This window comes from Acanthisitta chloris, unplaced genomic scaffold, assembly GCF_000695815.1.
Source record: "Acanthisitta chloris isolate BGI_N310 unplaced genomic scaffold, ASM69581v1 scaffold6938, whole genome shotgun sequence".
NCBI lineage: Eukaryota > Metazoa > Chordata > Aves > Passeriformes > Acanthisittidae > Acanthisitta > Acanthisitta chloris.
In genome coordinates this window covers 66,930-77,828 of record NW_008688608.1, presented here as the reverse complement: position 1 = coordinate 77,828, position 10,899 = coordinate 66,930, and the positions used below count along the sequence as shown (strand labels likewise).

The 10,899-nt window shown below is 37.4% G+C and overlaps 1 protein-coding gene across 1 annotated transcript in view; it reads left to right on the top strand.

Moving 5' to 3' along the window:
* PARP8 (poly (ADP-ribose) polymerase family, member 8) overlaps nt 1–10,899 on the top strand; it is a 111,960-nt gene that overhangs the window by 66,348 nt on the left and 34,713 nt on the right. Inside the window, exons 7-11 of the mRNA XM_009081082.1 lie at nt 2,970–3,030; nt 4,067–4,157; nt 7,022–7,088; nt 8,456–8,581; nt 10,703–10,899. The exon at nt 10,703–10,899 is cut by the window's right edge and continues 356 nt beyond it. Of these exons, the coding sequence (XP_009079330.1) occupies nt 2,970–3,030; nt 4,067–4,157; nt 7,022–7,088; nt 8,456–8,581; nt 10,703–10,899 (542 nt within the window). The remainder of the gene's footprint in view (nt 1–2,969; nt 3,031–4,066; nt 4,158–7,021; nt 7,089–8,455; nt 8,582–10,702) is intronic.

Below are 10,899 nucleotides of genomic sequence, written 5' to 3'. Positions count from 1 at the left end.
GTCTAGTCTAGGAAGAAAAGTAAGGCACAATGAGAGCTTTTCTTCTTCAAAACAGGTGTTTGTAGACAGAAGGAACGATTAAGTGTTCTGTATTGTCATCATAAGAAAGACAACAAGAAACTAGGATTTGATTAGTGGTTTTGGAAGCTTTCTAATTGTGGGAATCTATAGTAGCCTACATGGGGAAATGATGGAACCTCAGTCAGATGTGGATTGCTAAGAGTAATTACACAAATATTCTGTTGGGCACGTATGAGCATGCATGATTCTGCCATAGGGCTTATCTGTGTGATATTTTAATGTGCTTCAGGTCTTTTATAACTTCATTTTCCATCTGTGTAATCTTAATCATTTCATTAAAATAACAGGTAGGCAAGATGTAACAGAGCTGTCAGATGTATTGCAAGGAAAATACCAAAGTTGTCATACAAACCAATAAAATACAGAGAAGATAATAACCTTAGCCATACATATGCTATGAGTAACAATTCCCATTAACCTCTAAACAGTAAGCTCTGTTATTTTGTCATAAGAAGAGAGAGCATGCTAACAACCATGGTGTACTATACCTTTTCAAATTAAGTGGAAATTTCATTACATTTCGAGGACCTGGGGAATTGAAATCCAAATAGTTGTATATGGGTCTAGGAAATGAATAAGTGTTTAGTTGCCAGACTGATAACTATGAAATTGAGACTACCTTGGTAATAGGCTCCCTCAAGCTCCTAAAATGGAACCATTATATGTAACCTTTCAAGAACCTTAATGCATCTAATTTATTGAATCAACTGTTTCATTGAAAGCATTGTGATCTCCTTGAGTTCACTGTACTAGAAATTGGCATATGTGGCTGCTTTTGGCATGTGTAAAACTTTGTTTCTTCCACTCTGATGCAGTTGGAAATATTTATAAATTCTTGAAATTGAGAAACACAGCATTAAGCATTCAGTTTCATCCCTCTCCTGCAGCTCCATTTCTCTGTGGAGAGATTAGTTTGTCTGACAAGAATGCCCACTAAGGTGCATGTTTCCTAGACAGTTGACCCTCTTCCAGTAGTTTTGCTGTCACAGAGTCAGCTGCACATGTAAAAGTGAAGTTCTTGTATCTGCCCTTAGCAATCTGGCCACAAAAGCCATGAGAAAGTGATCCATCCGACTGATCCAAACTCTTCTGTAATCTCTTTGTATTGCTTATGCATTGATGGGCAGGGGACCACTGGGAGCTTCAAAATCAAGATGTGTTCATGAAGCAGTTGTAGGCAGCAGATCATAAGCTGCGGGTGCTGGAATAAAACATGATTTCTTCATCACTTTCAGCTTGGGAAATTAAACTTGAGTCAGTATCATGTGTCTAAAATGCATCTTCTAGGATAGTAGCAGAGTGGGGGCAAAGGGTTTTCAGTGAGTATGGAATTTTCACAGTTAGAACTAATTTTTATATTTTGCTGCCACTAATATTTCTGTTCCATTACTCCAACTGTGCTTCTGTTTAATTTACAAAATTATGCTTGTTTACAGCCTTTTGAATCTCAGTCATATGAGTAACACCAGCCTGCATTCATAAATATTACTTTAGAGTGCATAACAGTCTGTTCTTTGGATCTTGTGGAAAATGAACAAAAAAACCCAACACCACTGTTGTGTAGGGTAGTGGCTGAGCCATTCAGTAGTGGAGAGCTTCACTGATTCAAAGCCAGGTTTTCAGTGATCTCTATGAGGTCAATGAGTGCGTGTACAGCTCTGAGTGAGGTGACACAGGGGCAGTTCTCAGGGTGGCTGGGAAGTCTCCTGTAATACAGCCTGTCCAGCCATTCACATGCCCTGTGTTCCATGTGTAGACACCTCTGATCTAGAGAAAGAGTACTTGGGTTTGCCCTGGCTGGAGAGAACTGTTACGTTGCTCAGGTGTGGTGCAAGGGAGTCCCTTCACCAAACTTCACAAGAGGTCAAGCCATTTCCAGTGCAATCTAAGTCCAGTCACGGCTGAGAGGCCACTTTGGTAGGAGACACAAAATATTCACAAAAATTTTTTAGTGTTTCAAAGTTGACTTATTTATTCACAACTGCTACTGTGTACTTCGTCTAGTTTAGTAGAAAAGCATGGAAGTCACTGTGACAACAAGCATATAAAATCAGTGTAAAGATAAAAACCTAGTGACTGGAAGCTAATATGTGAAAAATTGAGAGTGATTGCACTTTTACAGTGTTGACCACTTAAGTAATTTAAATTAAAAGGAAAGCAATTTTTATTTAGGTCTATGAATGAGTATTTTCTGGCCCTATTTTTCAGAAGTCTTCAAATACATTGGGGGAGGGCAATCAGAGTGAGTCAGAAAATAAGAGGCAGAAAAGTCACGCTTTAAATGTAAGATTTTGGGTGGCAATTAAATAACTGTGAACATAAGTTAAATCCAATAACTACACATAACAAATAAAAAGGTAACTATTGCATTGAGCACATTAGAGGGCAATCTTTATTCTTGGCAAACAAATACTTCAATATATGAAGCAATCCCCCAGGTATAATATGCCACCCTCTAGGCTATGTTGTATTTGTCTTCAATGATTTGTCTCAAGACTCTTCTTAGGTTACTGGCTGTTAACCTGGAATACTTTTGAAAATTTAACAAGGGTTTTCTTTTATCATAAATAGGAGCAGCATGTGACTATCAATTTTTCTTTGTCTATTTGTGCAATACATAAGGCAAAAATGCATAGCAGCAATGGAGAGATTTTCGGATAATTAGTAGAAAAGATTTAGCCTGTTTAAGCAAGATCCTGTGAAAAATTTTCAGTGCAGCAGAGTGTCACCCACTGAGAATATTGATCTCATCTATGTAAATGTGTATTTTATAACCATTCTGATTTTACAGACAAGATTATCCTTTGTAAAATCTTCCCTGTTGTAAGTACTCCTGGGTTGAGGAGTATCTTAAAGAGTTCTAATGAAATGTAATTCTTTCCTTTCAGGGAATATGGAGCCATTGATGATGTAGATATCGATCTACATATTGATGTTAGCTTTCTTGATGTAAGTAATCTAATCACAGAATTACGTAATGAACATTAATACCCATTTAATTCCGCTACGCATCAGACTCTCTAGACAACCACTCTGACTTTCCTTTTTCAGAGATTTGATCTTCACAAGTGGCTGTCACATTATTGATTGATATTTAGTGGAAAGGTTTCCTTTTCCTTTTGTTAAATTGCTTTGTAGGCTTTTATTTGCCATGTGTATTTCCTTTCAAACATGCTTTGTGAATGGTAGAAGTTTTAACAGATATAAATAAAAATGAAATACTTTTTTTTTTTATGCTATCCTAGACATTAGTCAGGTGAAAGCACTTCATACAGTCCTGGAGGGAAGAGAACCTTGGCTGGAGTGCTCCTGTGCAGTGATCAGGGAGGGGTGTGAGTGGCAAAGGAGACACAGGGCAGTGGTGCTGTTGACTGGCAGTATGGCTTCTGCAACTGTTCCACTGTCATTAACTTCACACTTCCTCACCTCGTCTGTGCAGTAACTTCCTGTCCTCTAGATAAGGAATCAAAATTAGAGCTTTTGGGCTCATCATTAGCTTCTGCACAGATACATCATATTTTCAGGTCAGCACAGCACATAAGACAATTGTTCTTGGGCTTTACTAAAATTTATGAAGATCTGATCATACCTTGAATTATTTAGATCAAGAGCAAAAGTTTCCTTTGCCTTCTGTTATGGGATGAGTTTCCATTTTGTCTTTGCTCCTTTGCTTACCAACTTTGAAGCAGTATCTTTTGATAGATGGGAATGCATCTGCCTTCACTGTGGATGCAGTGTTGTGCATAAACCTGTGCTCAGTTTAACTGAGCTCACTCAAGAACTGGAAGCAGTCTGACACTGCTCTTGGGGGCCATTAACAGGCAGTGATTTGTCCTATGTCTCAAGTGTAATGTTGGAGTAGATATTACACAATGGGGTAGATGTATGTATGGTGTTTATAGCAACCCTAAGGTAAACTAACAAAATGCAGCAGTTCCTCATGATGGTTAATGGTGTCTGTTGTTTTCTTTTTATCTTGAACTAGGAAGAGATTGCTGTGGCTTGGGATGTAATTCGCACAGAGCCTATAATAGTGCGATTGCACTGTTCACTTACACAGTACTTAAATGGTCCAGGTTGGTCAATTCTTCTTGTCCCTTATGTGGTGTCCCAATCTGAGCCATGAGATAGATACTCATTTGCTACCAAATCTTTGACCCTGCATGTGCTTAGTTCTACTGCTGAGAGAAATTCTATTGATTTGGAATTAATCTTATATTTGTATAGCTAGGCCCTCCATAATGATACAGGCATCTAATTTAAACTTCCATGGGTTGATTCTTGGAACTTGTTTTCCTAATGTCCTTTGAAATAAAACTTCTTCCCCCAAGAACCAGGGTTAAGGAGTAAAGATCTACAGTTTTTAATATGTGATTTCCTGATTTTGGAAATTAGGCATCATTAGCACAGATGAGATATCACTGATAATGAAGACATGCATGGACCTGTGCAGCATGTTATCATGCCCTTTTTCATGCACAGTTGAAGAATCAGACCACAATAATTACCCTTTCAGCTTCTGATTTCTATATGAACGTGCAAAATCTGGAAACCTTTATATTTGAATGAGTTATTAAGTGAATAAAGTTTCCTCATGAGAGAAGAATGGTCAAGCTCATGAGTAATCAACTGATTTTGAAGATTTGGAAACATTCATATGCAAGAGTCAACTTCAGATATATTTTCACAGTGTCAGACTAAGTTTGGATGATGACTTGCCCAGCATTGGAAACTTGCAGTAGAAGCTGTCAGTTCAAGCTTGTATCTGTGGGAGAATTCTGCCTCTGGAAAATGAATAGATACTTCCAGTCATTTTTAGCAAAATCTGTCCCAATGAGCTATTTTTGTAGGATATGTTGCCTGACAATTTTAACTATAAGCTATATTCTGTTCATTCAAATAAGGATTTCATTATATCAATCTTCACCGCCCTCCTGCCCCCCTGACTTTGGTCTTTTTGTCTGTAGTTTATTACTTCAATCATTTCTGTAAATATGCAGATCTTAAAATACGTATTTGCCATAGCAGGAAGCAATCTTATTATTCAGAACATTTCTATCAAAATGTAATTTAAAATATAATAAAGTGCAGCAAATAAGAGAAGGTGAAGCGTGAAGAGCAGTGTGCAGTAAGAAATGATCTAGTGAAATGAGAAGTAGCAACAACATATCTTCTGCACCGCTGACAAGGTTAAGACAGGAAACTTAGTTCCCAGTGCTGCAGCTGACTGATTATGGGAGTGCCTGAGTACTGAGAAAGGCAAGATCAGGGACAGGAGCAAGTGCTTTGCTGACATTGGTTTTATGAGCTTAGCTGCTGTTGCAGCCATGTCTCTTTACTTACCAGCAGAGCACAGTGAGATCCACCATCTTTTATGTTAATTCTGTGAATTCCTGTTCTGCCTTAAATATGTGGGTTTTTTAGGCTACTGGACCAGAATTTTATGCTGTAGCTTTTTTCTTCTGAAGTACATCCGAGTGATTGATAAACAGAAATTCAGTACACTCCAAAGCTCAGCAGGAGATTTTACAACCACTTTGTAGCTATGTAATATCCTGATTTTAGATAGCCGTTCTTCTAGTTCATGGCTTGTCTCAGTATTGTCCATGTGGACAGTTTCTCCCTTGTGCCTTAGAAACCTGTCATACACAGAGTGAATCAGCCATTGAAGGTACTGGGATGTCACAGGCTGTAGAGCCTAGGCAAAAATTTTGGCCTAGATGTCAAATTTTAAGATTAGTGGTATATGTATTGTGATTCTTATTGAAAGCCTCCCCCATGTCCCAGCCACTCACAGTGGGTCTGAAATTTGGCAATCCCAAAATACTGCTACTGCTAATGAAATCATTCATCCCTTTTTCAAAACATCATCAGTATGTACTTAAAAGATGAGTTCATATTTTTTGTTATTTGAAAAATAGCAATATAAAAAGGGTAACAATAGAGCTTTGAAGTAAGTGAAATTGCATGGCCAGGTTAGCTATATTTTTTTTTTAAAATTTATTTTATTAAAGCAAAGTCAAAGGATAAACTTTGACATTCTGAATAAAATCTTAGCTTTCTGAGTGGTCAGTAATGATTTAGTTTTTCTAATAAAATTTGAACAAACCCCAGTTTTTTGTTTTCATTCCTTTTTTTATTTTACTGTAGTCATTGCCACCTTATGCAATGCTAAGTATAAAGTCTATTCGTGCTTGTAATATGCATTGGCTGTTTTCCTGTTGTGAGGACCTGAGGCTCTCTCAACAAGTACTGAATTCCATCTGCCACTTCTATATAGTAAATGTTATTAAAGAATTTTAGTAATGCCATGAGATAATTTCCATCCTTTACCTTGTGCATTTTAAATTTCTGACAAATGAATGTGGATACACCAATGTTAGGATGGGCCTTGAGGAAATTTCAGGGTAATTTTTGGCCACTGGAAGTCACATATCAGGAACTTAGATGACAGTTATGGATCTTGTATTAAAACAACTTCAGAAAAAAACCTGTATACTAATTAATTCAGTTCCAGTCTGGGCTTTCTTCATAGCTACAGGAACTGTACTGTGAATTCGCTGCTTACTTGGAAAAAAAAGTTTAAGAGATGAGGTGAGATGAATTGCCAGTCCAGATACATTTAATCTGATGCTGTTTGCTACTTGCATAATACAAAAAACCAAACATTTTTGTCAAGAAAATTAGTGGGAAGAGATACATTTGTGAGAATTCAGTTTGTAAAATTGTAAATTATATTGGCTGATATTGAAAGGGACCGTTCATATCTTAATATGCTAAGATGACATGTCCTCTTTTGGCATTGCTTCGGTGTGATTGTTGTCATTGTCTAAGTCAAGGTCCAAGTAGGACAGGGTTCTTAAATATGACTTGCAAGGTCACAACTTCTTCATTACTGCTGTTAGTTCATATGTCAACAGTAATCTCCTTTTTTTCATAGTGCCAACTGTGGATGTATTTCAGATCTCTACTAAGGAAAGATTTGGGCTGGGACATCAGCTGAAAAAGTAAGTTGAGAAAAATGTAAACCCCTATTTTTAGGCAGATACTACACTCTTTTTAGTTCCTGGACCATGCCAATTAGCATCAAATTCATATACATTCAGGTCAGTTGTTGGGTCAATGTTTTGAACTTGTTCTTTAAATAAAAATATAACCAGATTTGCCTTTTTAAGTTTAGTTTTGACAGTTGTTGAGGAGAACCTGATTTGTGCTGCTTGCCAGGGTTTTCAGTCACTTTGCAGCATTTTATGGGGTAAACTACAAAAGTTCTAAAGGGTATAGTTAGGAGTGTTCAGTTTCATGCTTCTGTTTAGATGGTGAAGCCTCTGAAGCAGGATTCTTCAAGAGTATCATGCATGCCCTAAGGGGACTGTGCTTTCATGGTGGCCTCTAGGATATACCACAGTAATTAGGCCATCTGTGTTTTGATACTAAGAATAATAGTCAAAAAAATTAGCAGTTTCATGTGGTCATAGTACAATTGATTTTAATACAATTTTGCTGTGTCATCTTTTTACTTATGCTTGTGTATGTGCAATAAAATGATACATATATAGGCTTCGGTATCTGACCATTAAAAAATAAAGAAAGTCTTAGTGAAAAAAAAAATTACTGTTTGGTATTTAAAGAAATTCAGTGCAATGTTTTCATAATATTACAAATGAAGCAAGTTGTTAAAATCTCTATGGTACATGACTTCGAAGAAAAAAAATGAAACACTCCCATGACATGCAGAGTGTCTTGAAATGTTTCGGTATTTACACTGCCTCTGATTTGTGCACCAGGTAATTACTGAAGGTTCCCATAAGATACTTTCAAGAACATAGCTCAATTCACAATTGACCAAGTGTCAGGATACCCGTGAACCCAGTGCTCCCTCATGGCTGTGGCAACAGGATACTCATCTTTTTTCATAAAATTTACACCAAATTTTACTTTGACTTTATCACTCAAAGACCCTCTCCTGCTAGATTACAATCAGAGAATAAGCTCCTGTTTAGCCATGCAGATGCAGCAGCCTACCCCTGTAGTCACATGAGACAGAGCCCTGTAGCTGCATGTGATGCCCTTGAGTCAGTTTGTCTCTAGATCGCCATGAGGCATAGTCTGTATGTCTTGCCGTTGCAGTAGTTGTTTACTCAGACTGTAGTCTTGTTAAGAGTTCCATGTTAAAATTAGTTATGTGTAGAAAAAAAAGCGTTTTTGAGGACCTGAGGCACCCAATCGTCAATCCACATAAACAACAGAAAACTTTATAGTGCAAGAACATTGCATTATGTCACCTACATGGTGAGCATGGAGACCCTAGTATTAAAGCGAGTATGTCTTGACTAGGATAAGAAAATACCTTTTTTTCTTTCTTAATTTGCAGAATCATGCAGACATTTGTTACACAACAGTGGAAGAACAGTAAAGAGAAATCTAATTGTACGCACAATAAGAAGGTGTCTGACAAAAAGGTGAAATCCCCTCTGCACATCTTTTCTACATTGCGCAGGTAATAGCACGGAAAATGAGCTGTTAGCACCATAAGCTGTTAAAAATCCACAGCAGATTTCACAAGGTGAAATCTTGACTTTTCTCCACGGAGAAGTGCTCTATTTATATCTTACCTCATGGGTTTCCAGTCCTTGCATTGCATGACATCAAGAGCGAACTAGGTACTTTTGCAGCTTCTAAGAATATTTGAAGGCAGAGCATTTCAGTGCCCTGCTCTCTGAAACAGTCATGTTTCATCTAGAACTAGAAATAATTAATTTTATTTTAACTTGTGTTTGTATCTTTATTAGCTTGGTAGCACTTGAATAATAAGAATGAAAATATAGGTAATACATATGTACAAGTAATTTACAATATACATATAGCATATATTATGTACATTTTAAAAAACTGTGGTTTTTAACCTTTTCTTTCTACAGCAGTGTGTATTTTTTAAAACTGAAATGGACATTAATGAAAGACTGATTTTTAAAGCTCCTGAGCACTCTTCCCTCTCCCCTGTTTGACTACATTAATGTTTACTACTTCTGAAAAGCAAGCATAGAATTTCAAAGAACAAAGGCACTAAAAGCATAAGAAGTACTTTGCAAATAGTTCATTTGAATTCATTATGATTTCTGTCAGCTACTCATACTCTTAAGTTTATGTAAAATTAGGCTCTGATTTTACTTTTTGCAGGATTGTGACTATTTACTGTACTGTGTTTACCTGGTTATGGAGGGTTGACAGATCACTCCTTGAATTCAATTCATGAATTTGAATTGAGTGCTTCTTTGACTATTCCTTTTTAAATGAATTTTGCCATTCTAAATTCAGTGCATAAAAAGAGAGAATTCATCAATCACTCGCATTGAAAATGGTGGGGGGGAATGTCAAAGATGACAAAAGATTGGTTGTCTATCAAGAGGTTGAGGAGGACGGTGGTGCTTTGTGTAGAAAGCCTACCCATTCCCTACCATGCCATACACCAGTGCCTAGCACAGGCTGTAGCTTGGGGTTTGGTTTTATGCAGAGCGGGCATACAAAACCAGCACAAACTTTTTCCTCTTGCTTTCACTGCTGCTGCAGTGCCTGCCCAAAGATGGCTCAGCCCAAATGCAGGGACCCTCTCTGTCCCTGATGCGCCATTCCTACCTGCTGTCTGCAGGAGGGTGATAGTGAGCCAGCTGCTATGGTGAGTCAGCAGCCTCCACGTGCGTCTTCCACTGTCACCACTTGCTAACAGGGTGGGGAAACTTGCCAGCCTCTCCCCTTGGGTTTTCACTTCTCTATTTGATGCAAACCCAAAAGATACTCCAAAGATTGGAGTTGCTTATAAAACATAGGAAAATGAATCAGCATACTTGTTACACATTTTTTACTTTGCAAGGACAGGCGAATGTGAACCTCGCAGAAATGTGACAGTTCACGTGAATGTTGTTTCATAAAAGCCTTTTGTTCTTTACTTCCTGCATTCATAGGTTAGGTCACTCACATTCTCATTTCCAGTGTCTCAGAGCTAGAATTTTTCTAAAACCAGAAAGAAGGATATTAAATTGTCTTCCAAAAATTGCCCAGATTATTATGGAGTTTTTAAATATAATGCCTTTTTCAGCTGACTTAAATTTGATTTACAGTCTGCAAATTTTACTATTCTTTATGTCTTCCATTGGATCTGAACATAGTTTTTGTTATGCTGTGTCCAGAAGACAATAACTTTCATGGGATCATGCTATGATGATTACAGAGAAAAGATAGATTTTGATGAGGAAAATTTGTTATAATCTCATGTGAAATATGTGCTTTTCATTTCAAAGATAATTTCCTGAATAATTGGTTTGTTTAGAGATATAGAGACCTTTACAAAAAGCTGTAAAGTCATAGCTTCAACTTCTGCTTAAGTAGCTAGCATATTTTTTACCTATAAGCTTGTGTGTAAATAGGAGTAAGATGTCTATTTCGGCATTGGAAAATTAGTCCTACATACAATTGCTGATTTTTTAAAAGTTTGGGTTGCGTTTCTCACTAGTGAAAAACATAAGGACAGCTGACACTTAGAAGTGTTTACATCTGTGTGATCTTGCTTGATTTGCACAGGAATTTGATTATTCTCCAACTTTGTCATCTTCTTTGTTTTAAGGTCGCCAAGTTATCCTCCGCCTGGCTGTGGTAAAAATAAAACAAAACTGAAGTCAGAACAAGATGGCATCTCCAAAACTCACAAACTACTGAGAAGGACTTGCTCTAGCACAGTGAAGGCGGAGGATGTGTGTGCCACAAAATCTCACAGAACCTTTGGCCGCTCTTTGTCGAGTGACCCTAGGGCTGAACAGACAA